The sequence below is a fragment of the Trachypithecus francoisi genome, unplaced genomic scaffold (genome assembly GCF_009764315.1).
Source record: "Trachypithecus francoisi isolate TF-2019V2 unplaced genomic scaffold, Tfra_2.0 Lachesis_group17, whole genome shotgun sequence".
NCBI lineage: Eukaryota > Metazoa > Chordata > Mammalia > Primates > Cercopithecidae > Trachypithecus > Trachypithecus francoisi.
In genome coordinates this window covers 79,024,946-79,045,854 of record NW_022681462.1, presented here as the reverse complement: position 1 = coordinate 79,045,854, position 20,909 = coordinate 79,024,946, and the positions used below count along the sequence as shown (strand labels likewise).

General features: G+C 52.0%; 1 protein-coding gene across 1 annotated transcript in view; it reads right to left on the bottom strand.

Moving 5' to 3' along the window:
- The window catches only part of ALK (ALK receptor tyrosine kinase), a 113,346-nt gene that overhangs the window by 27,425 nt on the left and 65,012 nt on the right, over nt 1-20,909 (bottom strand). The window contains exons 7-17 of the mRNA XM_033176744.1: nt 20,057-20,201; nt 16,780-16,888; nt 16,596-16,662; nt 16,173-16,311; nt 14,753-14,905; nt 13,313-13,417; nt 11,183-11,369; nt 10,354-10,444; nt 10,181-10,245; nt 8,554-8,683; nt 246-343 (exon numbers count right to left, since the gene is read on the bottom strand). Of these exons, the coding sequence (XP_033032635.1) occupies nt 246-343; nt 8,554-8,683; nt 10,181-10,245; nt 10,354-10,444; nt 11,183-11,369; nt 13,313-13,417; nt 14,753-14,905; nt 16,173-16,311; nt 16,596-16,662; nt 16,780-16,888; nt 20,057-20,201 (1,289 nt within the window). The remainder of the gene's footprint in view (nt 1-245; nt 344-8,553; nt 8,684-10,180; nt 10,246-10,353; nt 10,445-11,182; nt 11,370-13,312; nt 13,418-14,752; nt 14,906-16,172; nt 16,312-16,595; nt 16,663-16,779; nt 16,889-20,056; nt 20,202-20,909) is intronic.

Sequence of the window (20,909 nt, the reverse complement as noted above, 5' to 3'; positions counted from 1 at the left end):
TCATGCCTGAAATCCTAGCACTTCAGGAGGCCGAGGTAGGAGGATTACTTGAGCCCAGAAATTCGAGACCAGCTTGTGCAACAAAGTGAGACCCCGTCTCTCACAAAAAACAACAAACCAAAGCTAAATCATCCTACATCCAAACAGCCCTGGAGGGAGACCTAGTGATGTGAGCCCTTGAGATCTGCAGGAAAGCACACAGACAGCGACAGGATGACAAGAAGAGCACGGTCACTTTGACTCACCGGTGGATGAAGTGGTTTTCCTCCAAATACTGACAGCCACAGGCAATGTCCCGAGCCACGTGCAGAAGGTCCAGCATGGCCAGGGAGGAGGGCTGGCTCTGTGGGGAGAGAGAAGCGGGCCACTGATGAGGAGCTTGTCAGTGAGAGGAGGGAAATCGGAAACGCTGGCTTCCAGTGCTCACAAGGAGGCAGACCGTGAACATGCAGCTACACCAGGGGCCTTGGCCCTGGCTGCACATTGGAAATCACTCGGAGGCATCTGAAAGAATTTGGAGGCCTGGGCCTCAACCCAGACCTCTCTAAGTGGGCACAGCATTTGTATATTTGAAATCTTCCCAGGTAATGTGATGCTAGCATGCAGCGAAGGCTCGGAGCACCCAGACTCCGGGAAGCCAGGTTGGAGCAGGTGTGCTTTCCTTTTAATTTATTGTGCACATTCTCTCACCCCAATTTTCATAAGCATTTGAATACCCCCAATTTATAAACAAGTTTGGGAGGAAACCACAGGGGAATAGGGCAGTTTTTAAAATCCTCGATTTAAATGTCTTAAAATATTTCTTAAAACTAATTTTCCTCAAGCAGATCCAGCGCTAAAATTGATTGAAAAAGAAAAGCTTTTGGGAAATGCTGGGCAATTATGAGCTATCACAAGCTTTTCTGCATGAGGTCTCTTTCATGCAAAAGGAGATGTCACCTCCCTACCCCTCTGGGGACATCCCATCTTGGCTTCCTGGACAGCCTTGCTGAGCACAATGAAGCCTTTTCAGAAGGCGACATCCCATCTTGGCCTCTCTTTTAATTCCTAAATCCCTGACGTGTGCGGCAGCTCAGCCTCAGGCAGTGTCCGAGTCACTGTGTTGTTCCATGTTGATTTCACCATTTCCCCAGGTCACGTTGTTGAAGTTCCAGAGACAGGGATCTCACCCTCCCTCAGCACCCAGCACAATGCTGGACACACTCGGGGGGTTCAGTGAGTGTTGGGTGGCTGAGTGGTTGATTATAGCCCCAGGCCAGGATTTACCTGGAGGAACATGATTCACATACCTACTCAAGGAAGCTCATGCAGGCAGGGTGTCAAATCCACCCCCTTTAGGGCTGCCCCAAGAAAGGTGTTTAAGCTGGTGACTCTTGAGCACCTGAGCAAACTCCCTGCAGGAAATTCATGCTTGTAGCTCTCCTATTTTGCTCTTCTTTCAAAGGGTGGGCTGAGGAGTGGGCTCTTTAGTCCTGAGGTGCTCACAGGGAAGTCACCTAGCCAGGTGGCAGCGGTGGAACCAGGTGGGGTCTGGGTGCAGGCTTAGCCTGCTGGAGGTTTTCTCTGCCATAGTTCAGGGCCTCCCCAGGACTCCTTGGAGCAATGGCCTGGGTCTGGCGGAGGCAGAACAGAGTCTTGCTTCTCTAGGCCATGCTTCAGTTCTAGGGGAGAAAACTGAGAGTGGATAGTACCCCTGCCAGTGCCTTACATTCCCCAGAGCACACACATAATCTGCCGTGTGGTAGGTCTGGAAGAGAAGGTGATCTCCATATTAAAGATGAGAAGGCTGAGAGGCTAAGTGACTCACCCCAGGTCACACAGCTAATAAGAGTGGAGCCAAAGCTGCCCGGAGATGGGCTTTAAGGATCTGGGTCAGGAGAGGCATCCTCCCTCCCTCCTTGGGAGAGGATCCAAGGAATTAAAATGGAAGAGAGAGTGCCTGAGCAGGGATGGAGTGTATGTGAATACTGTGCCCAACGCACAGCAAATGCGGAATACAGTACCCACAAACAGCAATACCACGCTCCAGTGGACCATCGAGCTGACCCAGGCTCCAGCCTGCCGGCCCCTTCCAGGCCACGTGGTCTGGGGCTGGCTGCTCAGCCTCTCAGAGCCACAGTTTTATCTGTGACAGTGGCGTGGGACCGTCGGCCTCCCTGGGTTGTCAGGAGCACCCATGCCAGCAGCCTTGGGCAGTGCCTCATCAGGGGACCCGAGGTATTGAGGGGTTGCCACATGGGAGGCCAGGGGGACTCGGAAAACAGCTCCTTGTGTTTGGCTTCTCCAGAGGCCTCCTTAGGAGCAGAGGTACCCCTTCTGCCCCTAACGAGAAATAAATACCTTTTTGCTCTTCAGGAACGTGCCCTCTGTCCCTAACAGAGGAGGCCCCAGTCCTAGCTGCGCTAGAGCCTTGAGGAAGATTCTCTTCCTGCCAGTATCTTTGTGTCTTAGTGCCCATCACTCAGGATGCAAGGGCCATAGATGTCTCGGAAGCCCCAGGAGCCTGGAGCGCCGTGGGGACTAAATCTCTCCCAACATTAACTTACGGGCCAGGCTGATGTGGCTCCCTGTCCTTGGCTGCTCAGAGCAGATTAACTGCTCCACTAATCAGTGTGCACAGGGCAGACGGTCAGCAAGCATGGGTTATGGGAGGTGTGTGGTGTGTACGTGTCTGTGGTGCGCATGTGTGTGGTGTGTATGCGTGTGGTGCGTGTTGTGTATATATGTGTGTGGTGTGTGTGTTTTGTGCATGTGTTGTGTATATATATGTGTAGGGGGTGCGTGTATGGTGTGGTGTGTATATGTTTGTGTTTTGTGTATTGTGTGGTATGTGTAGGGTGTGAGGTGTGCGTGATGTGTGTGTGTGTATGTGTGTCTGTGGTATATATGTGTGATGTGTCTGTGTGTAGTGTGTGTGGTGTGTATATGTGGTATATATGGTGTGTGTTGTATGTGTGTGGTGTGTGCGTGGCATGTGTGATTGTGTGGTGTGTGCGTGAGTATAATATGTATGTGGTATATGGTGTATCTGGGTGTGTGTGGTGTGTGTTGTGTATATGTGTGTGGTGTGTGTGTGGCATGTGTGATGTGTCTGGTGTGTGCGTGAGTATATGTATGTGGTATATGTGTATGTGTGGGGCGCGTGTGTGCGGTGTGTGTTGTGTATATGTGAGGTGTGTGTGTATATGTAGTGTATGTATGTGGTATATGTCTATGTGGTGTGTTTCTGTGTGGGGGGTGTGTGTGTGGTGTGTGGTGTGTGCTGAGGCAGGAGAATCACTTGAACCAGGTAGTGTAGTGTGTATGTTGTGTATATGTGTATTATGTGTTGTGTATGTGTGTGGTGTGTTTTGTGTGTGTGTTGTGTTTAGATGTGTGTATATGTTTTGTGTATGTAATGTATGTGTGTGGTGTGTGTTTTTTGTGTGTTGTGAATATGTGTGGTGCCTGTGATGTGAGTTGTGTATATGCATGTGGTGTGTATATGTGTTTTTTGTGTGTGTGGCATGGGTTGTGTGTGTCTGGGAGGGGCTGTGTGCATGGGTGGGGTGGGGTGGGAGGAGCTGTGGACATTGGCAAACCCGATGCTGAATCTAGACTTGCAGAACATCGCCAGCCAGTGCACCCATCTGCATCCCTCCTGGGGCAAAGAGTAGGAATCAGGATTTTATCCCCATCTGCCACTGGAGTGCGGCACTTCCTCGGACCCAGCTGTTCTCACGGCCGTGGTTGTGGGCCTTGCTATGGGTGCTCCCCATGGTGGGTTTGTGGGATGGAATTGGAAGATCAAGTAGGCGTGGGTGCTGCTTGATGGGAATGATCAGAGTCTCTGCTGCCCGCTCGTGTGCATGAGAGTCCAGGGAGGGAGTGCCGCGGCTCTGAGGGCTGTCTGCGCATGGGTTCTTCTGAGAGCACGTGTGAGTGGGAGGCCCCTAGGGCACTGGTGTTCCCTTCAGGGATGCCCTTTAGGTCAATATCGTACTTTTACTGTTGAGAAAACAGGAATGATTTGTTTGGTGTCACAGCTTCTGAGGGGCTATTCCCAAAGGATAATATATTCTAAAAATAAAATAGAATAATATTGAGATTGCTCCCTTTCTAAAGCATTAATAGCTTCTCCCCAAGTATTCAGAGATGAACCATCACAGGACAAAGGGTAGGAATCCTTTTGCCAAGTGAAAAACAGAATAGGATTTTTCTTTTTTTTCTTTCTTTTTTTTTTTTTTTTGAGATGGAGTCTCACTCTGTTGCCCAGGCTGGAGTGCAATGACGCAGCTCACTGCAACCTCCGCCTCTCAGGTTCAAGCGATTCTCCTGCCTCAGCCTCCCGAGTAGATGGGATTACAGGTGTCCGCCACCAGGCCTGGCTAATTTTTGTATTTTTAAAGTAGAGATGAGGGTTCACCACGTTGGTCAGGCTGGTCTCGAACTCCTGACCTCAGGCGATCTGCCCGCCTCAGCCTCCTAAAGTGCTGGGATTACAGGTGTGAGACACTGTGCCCGGCAGATGTTTTAAAATGGATGCATATAAAGATGAGAGGGAATGATGAAAAAGAGGCAAAGAATGCAGATGGGGAACATAAACAAACAAAATGCAGCAGAAGCCCACTTTGAAAAGCGGTGAGGAATGGCCAGGTGCAATGGTTCATGTCTGTAATCCCAGCACTTTGGGAGGCTGAGGCGGGCAGATCACCTGAGGTCAGGCGTTTGAGACCAGCCTGGCCAACATGGTGAAACCCCGTCTTTACTAAAGATACACAGATTAGCCAGGCATGGTGGCACATGCCTGTAATCCCATCTACTCGGGAGGCTGAGGCAGGAGAATCACTTGAGCCGAGGAGGCGGAGGTTGCAGTGAGGCGAGATTGGGCCACAGAGCCTAGGCAACAGAGCCAGACTCCGTCTCAAAAAAAAAAAAAAAAAGCGGCGAGAAGTCCCCACTTTTCCTTGGCACCAGATGTCCCTTATGTGTTTGGAGCCAGCCTGTGGACTGTGGACCTCTGGAATCCAATAAGCCAACTGTATTCTGAATGTCTTCCATACAGCCACTACCCACAGGCATTACCATGTCCCAAATAGTCACAGACACTGGTGTGATGAATGACCCACACCTTTATAAACAGACTGACTTCTTAATGGCTTTTGTCATTATTGACTGAATTCACGGATACTAAAGTACAGCTCTTACCGATCCCTGGCATATAGGAAGCCCTGCATCAATATTTCCTGAATAAATATTGGGTCTGTATAATTTTTTGACATTAAAAAGGGATCTTCATTCCTGAAGAGGTGGAGTCCTGGGACCAAGTGCTGTTTTCATCTGTACCCACGCATTTTGTTTCCACGACAGGCACGGCTGACCTGGGCATCCACTCTGTCTACTGCGTCTGCACGTCCGTTCTGTCATTTCATGTTTGCACAGATGCTGTCTGAGGCCAGAGCCTTTTATCCCATCTCAAAGGGCCTTTGATCCTGGTCTAAGGTCTGTGGAGCCACTGAGCTCCAGAGCTGGCAGGAAGTGAGGACAGAGACCTTGTCTGATTCTGCACCCCAAGCCTGGTGCCTGCACACAGTAGGTCATCAGGGAACCCCTGGGAGTATCAGGGTGATTTCAACGAGTGAATCAGGTGGAATTCAGGCCTCTGAAGTCCGAGTTTCAGAATCTGGAGGCACACCTCCATCCACTTTCTCTTCACAGCACATGTTTCTCCATCCCTCATGTCCCTTGGCCGATTTACCCTCTTTTATCCTGTGTAGGATTTACTGATATTAGTCCTGTCTGTCTGCTGGAAATCACATTCCTTTTTCACAGTCCACTGAATCCTTATCTTACACAGTTGGATTTTGTGACCCTGAGAATCTATGCAGGAAGCCCAGCTAAGCCCCAGGGAAGCCGCTGCCACAAACACATCTGCATTGGTGGCTCTGGAGGACCACAATTGGACATTTGAAATCAGCCAAGGATCCCAGAAAGGACAGCTCACCTGGGCCTGGTGGGTGTATGGGAGGCGGGGAGGACCATGACTGGGGTGCTGCCGGGGTGTGCCTGGTTGGCAACGAGAGCCACAGAGGAAAAGCGGGGCCGGGGATTGAAAGAGCAAATTGGGTGAGGGTGGGACTCTGGCCCTGAGAAGTGGCTCTTCCAAGGGCAGGCCCCCTCCCCATTGTGGGCGACCCTCAGGTAGTGCCTGCTGTTAGAGGGCAGAACCTGGGGACAGGCTCCTGTTCGGACTCTCCAAGGGCGGCACTCTGGGTTGGGGGTGGTGAGAGATTGAATGATCTGCCTTTCCTTGCTGGACTTTGTTCTTTGTAATAATATTGGAATCATCTTTCATCATCAAAGGAGAGAGACGCCTTTGTCTTTGAGAGAGGGAGAAAGAGGAAAGAGAGAGAGAGAGAGAGAGAGAGAGAGAGGGAGAGAGAGAGAAGGCCCACTCCTCACTCCTCTCACTCCTGCCCTCTCCTGCTCCTGAAGTCCTTGAATCTTGAACTTGCCAAGTGCTGGGCTCCCAGATTCCCTTTGCAAAGTCTCTCTCCTTTGCATACATACGACTTTCTTTTCTTGAGCCTCAGGAAGGTCCAGTGGGAGAACCAGGGCTGTGCCTCTCCCCAAAGTATGATACCATGTGTCCCCCACTGACAGCAGCGCTGCTGAGAATCTCAGGGCATGAGGGTCAAAGGCTCTGCCCTCCTAGGTGGTGGTGGGAAAGCCAGTGAATCTGATGCCTGTACCCTGGCAGAGATGCCGGGATGCCTGGCAGTGTTGGCTTTAAGCACCCAACCTCATCTTGATAGTTTACAGTTGCCCAGAGGGGACCACTGGATAAGCAGTAAGTTGGAGAGAGCACTGAATCAGGAGACATAAGGCCTGAGTTCTAGTCCCAGCTCTTCCACTTCCTGTGTGGCCACGGCAAGTCCCATAATCTCTCTGGGCCACAGCTTTCTCATCCATAGAACTGGGGAGAGATCTGCATCGTCTGTTCCTAGGGTGGTGTTGAGAAATCTGGAAGGTCTGAGGAGGATGCTAGCTGACGGGGGCTCTTATGAGACAGGGGTAGTCTTTATCTCCCTGCTCCCTGCCCAGCCCTCCTGCCAGGTATGCTCAGGTGCACACACATTCCTCTTCTCAAGGGGTAAGACAGTATTCTTCTTAGATACCGAGATGGGTCACCCAGTGGCTAAGGTGAAGGTGTTTTACATGGATCCTGACTGAAGGTAGAGATCAGAACAGCCATGACCTTGCAGGGCTTCCGTCACCACTTTGAGTCCCTGTGAGCAGTGTGGTCAGGTTGGGCTTTCTGGAACCACTGGCTGTTGGTCCTTCCCTGCTTTCCTGGGGGTGGGAGGGTGGCTGCTGCTTTTACTGTGCAAGTCTTCCCTATGACCCCCACAGTACAGTGGTTCCTGGAGGAAGCCTAGATCCTAACCCTGGGGCCTGCTCAGTTCCAGTTCCTGGTACCCAGGGCCTGCTGAAGACCTGCAGACCCAAGCATGGGCAGCTGGGCTCTAGGTCTGCCCAGGCTGCTGTGTTTAATAATTTAGAACCACCTTTGAGATGTTCTAGTCCAATCCTCAAATCTCACCTGTGAGTTTACCCAGGTTAAAGGTTTAAGACTGCCCTAAACCACATGGGTGTCTAATGGCCAAGTTGGGGCTGGAGCTTGGGATTCCTGGGTCCACCCTGGGTATCTTCACTTCCCAAGCTCTGTTAACCATAAGATGTGTGTAGCACCTTCCTAAATACGAGGTTAGAGTGTCCAGGTATTATTATCCCTACTTGAGACAGGAGGACAGTGGGCTCTGAATGAGTAGCTGCAGAGTGACCTGCCCGGGTCAGTTACTTGAGTAGTGACATGGCTGGCATGAAAATTCCCCTCTTTATTTGTCTCTAGTTTGGTTTTCCAGAGTCAGCAGGCCATGAGAATGGATCCAGGCTATAGAATGCAGATATGGTTTGGATTTGTGTCCCTGCCCAAATCTTACGTTGAATTGTAATCCCCAGTGTTGGAGGAGGGGCCTGGTGGGAGGTGATTGGATCATGGGTGGATTTCCCCCTTGCTGTTCTCATGATAGTGAGTGAGTTCTCATGAGATCTGGTTGTTTAAAAGTATATAGCACTTCCCCCTGCATTCCCTTCTTTCTGCTCCAGCCATGTCAGATGTGCCTCCTTCCCCTTCGCCTTCTGCCATGATTGTAAGTTTCCTGAGGCCTCCCCAGCCATGCTTCCTGTACAGCCTGTAGAACTATAAGCCAATTAAACCTCTTTTCTTTATAAATTATTCAGTGTCAGGTAGTTCTTATATAAATGCAAGAATGGACTAATATAAATGCATTGCAGGAGCCTTGCACAAGCTCCTTGGGCCTGGGGCTTAGCCATCATCTACCTCTGTCTTCTGTTCATTCTCTTCCAGTCAGTCACCCCCCTATCCAAGCCTAAAGTTGACTTCCTGGGTTCCACCGAGGAATTTGCTACCCAGGCTGCCCACTCTTGCTCCTTCCATCCTTGCTCCTGTCCTTGGCACAACAACTGCAGCAAAGACTGGTTCTCACTCACCGGGCGAGGGCGGGTCTCTCGGAGGAAGGACTTGAGGTCTCCCCCTGCCATGAGCTCCAGTAGGATGAACCGGGGCAGGGCTTGCAGGCTCACCCCGATGCAGCGAACAATGTTCTGGTGGTTGAATTTGCTGCAGAGCAGAGTGGGGTATAACCAAAATTAGCTGAGTCTGGGCAAATGTTAGATTGGGGGGAAGAGGATACAAAGTCACATTTTCAGCAGCTACAATGTATAAATACATTCTGTAAATAGGGGCAGCAGGGGTCCCGGGCTGAGCCTAAACCCAGAATCTCACTGGTGAGCAGGTGGGAAGAACCAGAGCAGGCTCCACAGGAGTTCCGTTTGCAGGAGAGGGGCTGGAGGTGCGAGGATGTTGCTCAGGCACTTGGGTGAGAAAGTGTCTCGGGGGCAGGAGGGTGTCTGTCTCAGATACCGGTGCATGGACTGGGCACTAGAATTCATGGTCGATTTCTCCCAAGAAGGCCTCAGGCAGAAGGTGAAGCAAAACAACTGCTTCTAAGAGAGACTGGGTGAGACTTGCCAGGTGACAGCGTGTGAAACCGAGCCAGGAAAAGGGGATGGCCTCATGAGTCCATCAGTTTCCTGTGGATTCCTCATGGGAGGGACCAAGACTTGGGTTTTCTTGTTAACATGATCCCTTTAGAACACACAGGCAGTGGGGCCTAGGAATTCCACATGGGCCAACATATGCATGCATGTGTGTGCATACACATACATGTACACCCCCCCAAGTGTGGAAAGACTGGGTGATTAGACACCAACATATAATGGTTAGTTACCACCAAGTAGTGAGATTGAGCGATTTGGGTCTTCTTCAATATAATCTCATACTTGCCAAGTTTTATTCATAATCAGGAATTACATGTATCATCAGAAAATGTTATTTTGTGTATTCTCCTGTGTCTCCAGACCTCACAGCCATATCGCTCACACTGCCTGGCCTTGTTACCCCTGCCACTTCCACCAAAGGGACATCCCAATCTGCCCCCACCTGTCAGGACATTCAGAGTCTTCCTGGTGTGATGGGGGGCCATGAGCCCCCCCCCGATCTTGAGGTCAAACATCTGCCTCCTCCTTGAGGGGATCTGCTGCCACTGTGGACGCCCTCAGGAGCCATAGGCACTGAGACTCTCAGCTTAAATACAGACCCTGGAGCCTCAAGTCAAAAGATGCAGCCAGCTGAGACTCAGCCCTGCTGACGGGAGCCTAGGATGGAATGGCCTCCTATCATGTTAGGAGCACATTTACTGGGATTGGTGAAGGGTCTTGGAGGGAGATTATATCTTGTACTGTCAAAGTCTAGCATGCTCCATTTCTTAAGAAAAAGTGAGGGAAGAAGAACCGATGAAGAACAGCAGGGAACTGGTTGCAGACCGTGACATCGGTGGGATTATTAGGCTACACAGATTTTGTTTCTGAAACAACCACCAGGGGTTGTTCCAGTCTGGTAAGAAGTGTCTAGAATGTTTGGAAGTCTCCTACTGGAGAAAAGGGGACATGCTGGGGACAACACCATTTCCCTTGGAGAGATCGATCTGTTAGAAACCTCTCCAGGTTCTTCGGGGCAGTGGGGAGTTGGGATGAGGGTGTCTCTCTGTGGCTTTACCTGATGATCAGGGCTTCCATGAGGAAATCCAGTTCGTCCTGTTCTGAGCACACCTCAGGCAGCGTCTGGGCAGAGAAAGGGAGGGTGGGGAGGAGGAGGAGGCTGTGAGCTGACAGCCGCAGCCTACAGAGTCTGCAAGCCAAGGGCAGGCTCAAGAGTGAGCCACTTCTTACCTTCACAGCCACTTGCAGGGGGCTTGGGTCATTGGGCACTCCGGACACCTGGCCTTCATACACCTCCCCAAAGGCACCATGGCCCAGACCCCTGTGCAAAGGAGAATACAAGATGAGACAGAGTCAAACAGGCCACAGTAATGAGGCAGCTGGGGCTCCTGAGCCCGGGGCTCACATTTAGTGGACACACACAAGAGGCAGGGGATAACATACACACTCAGGAGTAACACCCTCAACACGGCTGGGCTATGCAATCTCGGACTTCCAGTTCTTCATCTGAAAACTGGAAAGAAGGATTCCAACCAGGGACTCGTGACAATGGTCAAATGTTTATTCATTCAATCAGTAGTTATTGAGTCTGATATTTGCCAGGGACACAGGGGTGTATGAACCATGGCTTTTCCCTGAGGAGGCTTATGCTCCTTTAGGACAGACATATCGCCGGGGGGTACTGGCTGGGGAGTGCTGCCAGTGAGTGACAGAGGAAGGTACAGTTGCTCTAGATGCTCAGAGGAGGGGCCCTTTGCTCCCCTGCTCCCCTGCTCCCCTGGAGGGAAGCAGGGCCAGGAAGCCTTGGAGAGAGCATACCTCAATGAATTTGGAGGAGAGCCCTGGTTCTCCTCTCATTGTATAAACTCCATAAACGTATAGGAATTAACTTAAACCAACACACATGGCCTTGAATGTCAAGGCTTGTCTTCCTAGGAGGGCTAGGGGTGCCCATAGGGAGGGCTCTGCTGACCTTTTGTGGCTAGAGGAGTCTGCTGTGATAACATTCAGCCCCTAGACTGCAGCCCCTCTCCTCCCAGGACGGCAGCAGGGTGCTCACCGAATGAGGGTGATGTTTTTTCGTGGCACCTCCTTCAGGTCACTGATGGAGGAGGTCTTGCCAGCAAAGCAGTAGTTGGGGTTGTAGTCGGTCATGATGGTCGAGGTGCGGAGCTTGCTTAGCTTGTACTCAGGGCTCTGCAGTTCCATCTGCATGGCTTGCAGCTCCTGGTGCTTCCGGCGGTACACTGCAGATGGATGGTCAGCTGCAACATGGCCTGGACCAGGCAGCCTGGCCCTTGAAGCACTACACAGGCCACTTCCTACAGGAAGCCTCCCTGGATCTCCGTATCCTCCCCTGAGCTCTGAACCTTTCCATCATACTTAGAAATACTAACAAAATGATTTTAGATGTGAAGGTGTGTCTTGAATTGAAACATGATTTAAAGTAAATGTAAAGCTAAAAATCACAAATCCAGAAAAGAATTATTTGTATTATACAGGGCAGAGTCATGTTAGTCTGGGTCCTCCAAGAAGCAGACTGGAGACAGGATTAGACCCAAGATGGTCTGCAGATTTTATTAGAAGAAATGCCCATGAGAGGAAATGGGGAGGGAGCCAGGGAAGGCTGGGTGAGCCAGCAGACCGTGTTGCAAGTCTGACCCCATGTGAATGAGGGAGGGAGGGAAGGTTGGGTGGAAGCACCCTGGGTGCCATGCAGCCTAAGGAATTTTCAGCAAGGCCCTAAGGGGTTCTGGAGCCAAAGTCAGTCATCAGAGGAGCCCCACGGCTCCCAGGAATTGGCCTGCCTTAGCATTTCTGCTGTGCTCAGTCATGGGGTAGGGCAGCTTCAATGCAATCACAGCAATGGATTGGAGGGTGCAGCTGGGATCTTGGTCAATTGTGTTTCCTGTAGTTGGAGAACTGCCAAGCCGCAGAGTTGGAGAAGAGCCACATAATGAAAAGATCTCTAAACTGGTGTCTGGGGATCTGTGCTCTAATTCCGCCTCTTGTTACTTACCAGCTGAGCCATGAGGACGAGGTCACAGGACCTCTTTGGACAGTAGTTTCCCTCTCTGTAAGCAGGATGGTAACTCCTGCTCTGTTTCCCTAACCACTCCCACTCCCCACCCCCAGGGTTGTCAATGAAATGAATTCACCCACGTAAAATGGTTTTGAAAACTTCTAAAGAGCTCTACCAATGTGAATGACCATTATCACTCCTACATGTGAGGATGTTCTGGAAGGCAAACTCCATGGGAGCCAGAACAAAATTGTGATTCAGAGGGTAGATTCTGTGTGTAAAGCCCAGCCCCCCGCCACACGGGCCAGGGCAAACGAGTCACCTACTATGTGCTCAGTTCCCTCCTCTATGCTATGGACCGACCATGATCAGATTAGGGTTACTTGAGGATTGAATGAACTGAAATGTGCAAATTGCTGAGCATGTAGTAACCATGCAACAAGTGTTAGCTCCTATTATCCTGTCCCTTTGAGGGATGGCACCATATGGGGACGCAGCGTGTGTGCTGCCATCTCCCTTCTACCGGAAGATCCCTTCGCCTGCAGGGGCCTGGCCTGCGAGGGCTCCCAGGAGCCTTTCCCTCTGCCCTTTTCAAGCCTCTGCCCATCTGTACTGGGCATGTCTCTGCCAGCAGTAAGGGCTGGTTGGGACCACACTGAGTTCTCTGTGACCTGCAGGTCAGCTCACCTTGGCTCACAGGCTGAACAGAAATATACTCAGAAACCGATTTTCCCATCTGTCTGCCTGGAGGGTGGTGGAGGGCTGGTTTGGAGAAGAGTGGGCTAGTGCATTATACAGGATGGGAGCCACACGGGAGCTGTGCCGGTGGAAGCACATGGGAGCTAGAAGTGACGTCTAGGGGTGGGGATGAGCTTTCCCCGTCGTGAGGAACCCTGAAGAGAGCTCCCCACCCCCTGATCAGCCAGAGGATACACACGGGGCTGAGGTGCAGAATCAGGGGCTCCTCAGGGAACTGCAGCTGCTCTGGTTGGGGGAAGGTTGGGAGCTTCGGTTTTGGCTTGGCCTGGGCTTCCCTAATCACCACCCCACTCAATTCCAGGGGCTAGCATAACAAAGTGACACCCTGGCACCCGTGGCACAGCCTGAGACACTATTCAGTCCTGCCTTCCCGCCCCCTTGGGAGTCCCTGGGGCTCTGTGCACTCACCAATCATGATGCCGGAGAAAGCCAGGACCAGGGCAGCCACGAGGGCAGAGGTCACCACGGAGAGGATCAGTGAGAGTGGCAGGTGCGGCTCCGGGGTGGGCGACACTGGAAGACAGGTCCCAGTGGGGCACCGACAACCACACCCTTTCTCCTTTGAGCTGGCCCCAAGTCAAAAATAACCTCCCCAGCTGAGACAAAAACTACCTGCTCCCTCCCATCGCTGGAGACCTTGTCACACTTCTCTTTTCAGAGAATCATGGGCAGGACCAGACTCATCCTGGTTTTACAAGCTTTTAGCTGTAGCTTTTGAGTGGAGGGAAATTTAACAGGGATGAATATCAATGGCGGGACGTTGGTTCAAAACATGAGCTGCACAACTACAGGGTGAGGATGGACGGTGAAAGGAAAGTAGATCTGGAAGAGAGGTGGGGGCCGCAGGTGACCAAATAACAGGGTGTGCTCTAAGTAACACCCTCTGAGGCTAAATTACTTCCCTGTGGCCCTGAGGCGCTGGGCTTAGAGTGGGGAGGGGTCCTGTGCCCTCTGCTGGCCAGACCACACAGAGGCATCGTGCTTGCTACTGGACACTACATTTCAAAAGGGACATCGACAATGGACCACATGCAGAAGAGGGACACCGGTGCGGCGGGGGGAGGAGACACAAAACTGCATCTTGTATGAACTGCTGCAAACAAACAGGTTATTTAATATGAAGAAGAGTTAAAGGAGGAGGATTGGGCCAGGTGCGGTGGCTCATGCCTGTAATCCCAGCACTTTGGGAGGCCAAGGCGGGTGGATCACCTGAGGTCAGGAGTTCGAGACCAGCCTGGCCAACATGGTGAAACCCTGTCTCTACTGAAAATATGAAAATTAGCCTGGCATAGTTGCAGGCGCCTGTAGTCCCAGCTACTCGGGAGGCTGAGGCAGGAGAATCGCTTGAACCTGGGAGGTGGAGGTTGCAGTGAGCCAAGACCACATCATTGCACTCCAGCCCAGGCAATAGGAGTGAAACTCTGCCAAAAAAAAAGAAAAGGAGGAGGATGGGAGCACTGTCTTCAAACACTGCACATGAAAAGCTCCTGCTGTAAGGAAACCTAGGAGAGGAAGGTTAAGGGGACAGCGCTCCGGCTCTGAAACTGCCCAAGGGAACAGAGCGCCTTAGGAGCAGTGAGATCCCTGTCACTGGGCATGTTTAAGTGGGGTCAGAATGGCCCCTCCGTGGGGATGGTATTCTATACTAGAGGACTTTTAAGACTCCTTCAGGAGCCATGGCCCACCTTTCACACAGGGGTCAGAGCACTTGAGCTGTTGCAGGTAGGGGAGGGACAGAAAGCTTACAAAACCGAATCCAGGGTGTCCTGGAACCCAGAAACCACTTGTGGTCATGTGCCAAATCTCAGGCTGTCTGCCCCTCTGCCTCCCCCGGCCCCGCCCCCTTACCAATGCAGGAGACGCCATCCTCTGCCAGCACTGTCCCGTGGTCACAGAAGCAGATGACCTTATGGCTTTCAGTGTCCATGTGACATTCGTCTACCTCACAGTGACTGCAGTTTAGATAATGCTTAATATTCACTTCCCCATGGCCTTCCATCACTGGTGACAAGGAGGGACGGTCAGTCACGGGCCGGGCCTGCTTCCCCACTCCCAGCCTCAGTACTATGTCTCCAGGTGGTCGCTGTGGGTGCTCTGGTCCCTGTTCCTAGGTCCCATAGCCACTGGAAGCACAACTGTGTAGGATAGTCTTCCTGTGCATATGGAGAGTGCAGTGGAGGCAGCTGGCATAGGTGCCTATGGATGTTTGCATTTGTGTGGGAGGAAGCGCATATGTGATCTTCAGGTTGGCTGGTGCAGGTATTGGGCTATTATTGTTACCTCTCCTAGGATTCTGCCTCTGCATTCGTATTAAAGCACACATCCTGACTTCCAGGAAATGTGGTGACCTGCGCTATAGGAAGCTTGCCTGCCAGGGACCCATAACTGTGCCTCTGTATCCTGGATACATGTCAGAGACTCTGAGGTTTTAGCTTGGTGGGAGGACTGACCTAAGGAAGTTTGTTCTGCTGCCTGGAAGAGGGGCTACCTTTTAAAGCTGGGGTGTACAGGATGCCCAGTGGACTGATGAAGGAAACCCCATCTTCTCCATCCATTCCGGGGTCATTGTTTGAGGCTGCATTGCCGCCTGAGTAGCAAACCAGAGCAGAGTTTAACATGGGGGGTGGGCGCCAAAATCAACACACATGCACATCAGCGGGGCATGCAGCTCTGGCCAAAGTTAGGGGGTCACTGGGGACCTCAGGGATAGGGATGCGGGGAGGGAAGGGAGGCTCAGGGCACAGAGGCTGCACGTGGGATTTGGCCCAGTAGATGCTGGGTGTGTGGCTACTTTCCCCTCAGGTCCAGGCCAGCTCCGATGGAGGAGGGGTCTCTACCACTCTGCTGGGGGCCCACTAAGAAGTGGTTAATGTGAGCAAGAGTCCAAAAAGTTCTAGTCCTTCTAGGCTGGGATAGGCCCGTGGTGCCTCTCCCAGGACTGGTCAGGATGAAGAGCTGCTCTCCAGCCCCACTGGGTCAGGGTTGGGTGTGGCGGGGTGTGGGGATTGCGGGAGATGAGCCCCTGTACCCTAAGGCTCCTGTCCCTCCTTTCACCTGGGGCTGGGCTATCTTTGGGCTCCCCCCTCGGGCTCCTCCCACCCACCCAGCTTGGAAAAGAAGAGCATGTGGTTAACACAAGCATCTTACACACAGCGTCAAAGCAAAACACAGACACGAACACCACAGAGCATGCATGCATTCGTCCTAATCTGTGGGGAGCGGGGAGCCATCGTCTCCCAGCCTCTCAGCTTCAGAAGGCTCTGCTGACTGTGCTCTGAAGCCCAGATGAGGCAGCTGGGGTCAATGGCCGGCTGCTTGCTGAAGGGCTGGGCTAAGCCTGCCTGCAGTTGCCCTCGGGAGTAGCTCCCGTCAGCAGGAACAGCAGCGCCTTTCAGGAAGCTGGTGGGCTGGGGTAGGGAGCAGGAGTGAGGAGTCCATGAAACCACAAACCCGCCCCTTCAGGAGCTGGCTTGGCCAGGCCATCCAAGGGAGGCTGGGGGAGTCCTTACGGGTGACTCAGAGACTAGTCTGGAAAGCCAAAGCCTCTTTATCATCGACTTTGGGGGAGATCAAGAATCACATGGGATCTTGATGTTGTCGCTGAGGAAGCCTGGAGGCAGGATGCTGGCTCGAGAGCCAACACCCTGCCTCTGGCAGGTCCAGCCAGGCGGAGAGGGAGGCGTGCAGTCACATCACAGTCCACACTTGGGCAGGCCAGGGGAGGGCCGGGAGAGGGCAGGGAGGTGAGGAGCCTAGGACTAAGGGGGAGGGAGTGACACCTTGAACACGAATCATCTTTACCTATATATCCTCCGCCTCCTCCACCTGAGGAGCACCCCCCTCCACCCCCTCCGAAACCCCCTCTTGTCTCCCACCCCCACTTCTTCATGGCCTGGGGGCAGGAATGTCCTCCGGTGGCACCCTCCAGCAAAGATTTTCCGGCCCAGAGCAAGGAAGTGTTATCATTCCAGCCACCTCCACCACCTGCGGGAAGAGATAGGGAACCCGCGTGAGGATGCTGGCCAGAAGGATGCAGGACGCCTTGGAGGGCGCCTGCACCAGCTCCAGCTCCTGGGGCCCATCTTCAGTAGGAGGCTGCTTGTCCTAGGGAGACCTGTTTGGCCACAGCTGAGTACACCCAGATGAAAGCATGCCTTGTACCCCTGCTTCCTGCCAGTCCTCTCTGGCTCAAAAGGAGGGGCTGTGCTTGGTTAAGGATTGGGGGAGGTGGGCAGACAGGCAGCATGGTGACTAAACTCGTTCCTCTATCTTCTCTTCATGTCAGCCAAGTCCCATAGCACTGGACCTTCATTTCATTAACTGCCTCCCATCCTAACAAGAAATGGGATTCATTAGTCTTTGAGCAGCCAAATGTCAAAACCCTGCACTGAAGTTCCTTGCAGGAATCCTGGACTAGGCACCACAGAGCCCACTGCTGTCTGTGAAAGCACGGGCAAGAACGCCCATTCTGAGCCTGTGTTTCTTCACTTGTAGCTTGGGGATAATAAGACCCAGCTCACAGAGTTGATGTTAAGATCAAAGGAGACAGTGAGTGTATGAAATGCTCCACACACTGCCAGGGGTGAGGAGTGTCAGGGGCTTGAGAGGCAAAACACACGCGTGCAGACAGCCTCACACCTGGGCTCAGCCTGCTTAGAGGTTCTCCAGGGCCAGGCTCTCAGGAACCGCTCCAAGGTCAGGAACAGAAGCCCTGGTCAGTGGTGGACGATGCCCTGGCAACAAAGGCAGCCTCGGGGCTGTGCCTCCCAATGCCTGGGGTTGCTTTGGGCTCTTGCAAAGGAAGCTATCTACAGAGCCGAGCTTGAGTGTAGCCAACCTGTGTTCCGTTCCATAGGACATTTGAACAGACATGTACAGTTGTCCCTCAGTATCTGTGGAGGATTGGTTCCAGGATCCCTCCATCACACCAAAATAAATGTCCCTTTATATAAAGTGGCATAGTTTTTGCACATTCTCCCATAAAAAAAATCATCTCTAGATTACATATAATACCCAATACAGGGTAAATCCTATGTAATAGTTATTGTATTGTTTAGGGAATAAGTCTGTACCTGTTCAGTAAAGACTGAACAGGTACAGACTTTTTTTTTTTTTGAGTATTTTTGATCTGTGGTTGCTTGAATCCAATGAACACAGAACTGATGGATAGGAAAGGGTGACTGTATCCTAAAAACCCTAAAATCCTTTCTGCTGCAGCAGATGATGTGTGGTGGGGACCTGGAAATTGATGGTGGAAGGTAGAAACAGCAGTGTGTGTGTCTGCCGGAACCCTACGGGTGAACCGGCCTGGCAGGGTTTCTGGAAGCACTTGTGGCCGAGATTCCTTGGGACCCAGAGGGACCTGTAGGTGGATAATTGTCTTGTTAGAAAGAGGAAGCGAGGTTTGGAAAATGAAGCTGAGGTCAGGAACAAGCTTGAATCTAGAATGGAGACAAGCAGAGCTGAGACAAGGCCATCAGGCAAGCTGGGGGGACTTTGTCAGCCATGAAACCTGCAGGGGTGGGTGCTGAGCTTGGGTTTTGCTGTCCTCCCTTCTGCTCTCAGAGGAGGGTGTGGGCCTGTCAAGGCTGTTGTCATGTGGCAGAGGGAAGGCCCCTTAGGCGTGATAGGGGCCAGAAGTTGGCTCTGGTGTTTGTGCAGGGCTGTGAGCAAGTGCATAATAAATAAATCAGAACGAGATGGTGGAGACCACGTGCTGTGCTTTCATCCTGCTCAGCCCCAGCTGAGGAGGTTTCTGACCCCATACCCATCTTGCAGCCTTCCAGCAAATGTGTGGAAAGGAAAATAACCCATATCAAAATCAGAACAACGGTGTTTTAAAAATACGAAATGAGCCACTGGCCAAACGCAGTGGCTCACGCATGTAATCCCAGCACTTTGGGAGGCCGAGGCAGGCAGATCACTTGAGGTCAGGAGATCGAGACCAGCCTGATCAACATGATGAAACCCCATCTCTATTAAAAATACAAAAATTAGCTGGGTGTGGTGGTGCATGCCTGTAATCCCAGCTACTCGGGAGGCTGAGGCAGGAGAATCGCTTGAACCCACGAGTCAGAGGTGGCAGTGAGCCGAGACCGTGCCACTGCGCTCCAGCCTGGCGACAGAACAAGACTCTGTTGCAAAAACAAACAAACAAACAAACAAAATTGTCTCCATCACTAAACAGCTCAACCATGTTGAGAAAAAAAAAAGTCATCAGGCCTTGGTGAGCCCATTGGCTCTCCTGTAAAACAGGAATGGTATCCGCCTAGAAACCTGCAGGGTTGTTTTGACAGCACATGTGCAACAGAGGCAGAGGTGCTTCAGGGTTTCTTAGGTGCTGGGCCTCGGTAGGGGTGCTGGGCCTCGGTAGGGGTGCTGTGAATGTCACTGGAGAACCTCATGGTGGACCCATGACTGTTTCTACTCTTCTATTTCTAGCTGTCTCTCAATTGAGAGACAGTTTGCACATTTGTTTTAATTAATCCCAAATCTTAAATGCCTTCTAAGATCCTCCCACAGTCTGATTGTGTGGAAAATAAAATACAAAAAGGAATTGCATTTTCTGTCTTTAGGGGTGGCTGACTTTAGAGGAATCAGGGAATTGATACTCTCTTCCCTGCCTGTCTCCCATTTTTGTGCTTCTGGCTCCCACTAATGAAGGAAGAGAGCTCAGCCGTGGAGAGTCAAGAAGGAGATTTTCCAGTGGGGTATGCTTGGGTCTGGCAGCCCTGGGCCTGGAGGTTTGTACCATAGGGGTCTAGGGGGCCTGACATTGCCCAGAATTTTTTCATCTGCTCACATCTTAACTGGGTGGCCCATCTGCCCCTGGAGGAAGAAGGAATCTCCGGGGGAGGCTGTAACAATTGCATGCTGGTAAAACCCACGGAGGGTCAGCTGGCTGATTGACGGCTGCTCCCTGCCTCACTTTCTCAGTGACCTTCTACCTGTCCAAGCTCCAGGTCAGCAGGACAGCCTGCAGGGCTCCCAGGGTGCTGCCTGCCCTCCCTCCCTGGATATTGGGACCAATATCCAGAGCTCCCAGCATCCCAGGTGCCAGTGACTAAGATGCCCTCAGGCATGCGATGGCATCAGGGCCCAGCTGAAAGCCTGGGAGAGGTTCCGGGAGAGGGCATGCTTGCGGCGCTTTACCTGCGGCTCCGGAATTGCCGTTCAGCCCTAGAACCGAGGAGTTATTCTCCAGTCTCTCTGGGTGGAACGTGTCTGTCTTGGCCCCATAGGCCCTGCCGCCACCTCCGGCTGCAATGATCAGGGGCACCGGCACTCCATCCTTCATCTGACCAGGGAGACATTGAGACATTGAGAAACCCAGCTGTGCTTCCCCCTGGAGTCCCCAAGCCCTGGTTAACTCAGCCTGACTGAGGGTTTGCTAGGCAGTGGGGTGACCTGGTGACCTCTCAGTGGTCTGAGGTGGTTTGCGGGCTTCTGAACCCTTGTTACAATAACCCATTGGCTCCACAAGCTTCTCTATCAGTCAGGGTTCAACCAGAGAAGCAAAACCTATATACCAAAAGCAAAATATATATACCAGGAGGTGGGGGTTGATCTTAGAGGCTGCTTCCTCTACTTCCTCCAGCCCCTTTCCTGAAGCTCCTCAGACTGGCCTCAGAGGTCTGGATGCTGGTGATTAGAAGCAGGTCTCTCTATGCTCTCTCTCCCTCATGCTTAGGGGTCTCTGACTCTGGCCCCCAAAGATTCAAGATTAAGCGCTCAGCATCACAGTCCTGTGGGAGGACCTAGCAGGTGGCCTCGGTCTTCAGTTTCTGGCCTGGCTGTGATGATGTCAGAAAAATCCACCTTAGGACAGAGAGCTGGTCCAGGAGGGCACAGTAGGACCCTCTGAAAGTAGGATGGCAAAGGCTGTGCATGGTGAAATTGAGCTGCTGTATCAGTAAGAGAAGAGTCTACCCTTTCCTGAACAGACAGACTCTATATCGCTCTGGATCTCAGTCTGCTCATCTTTATTTTTTAATTATTTTATTGG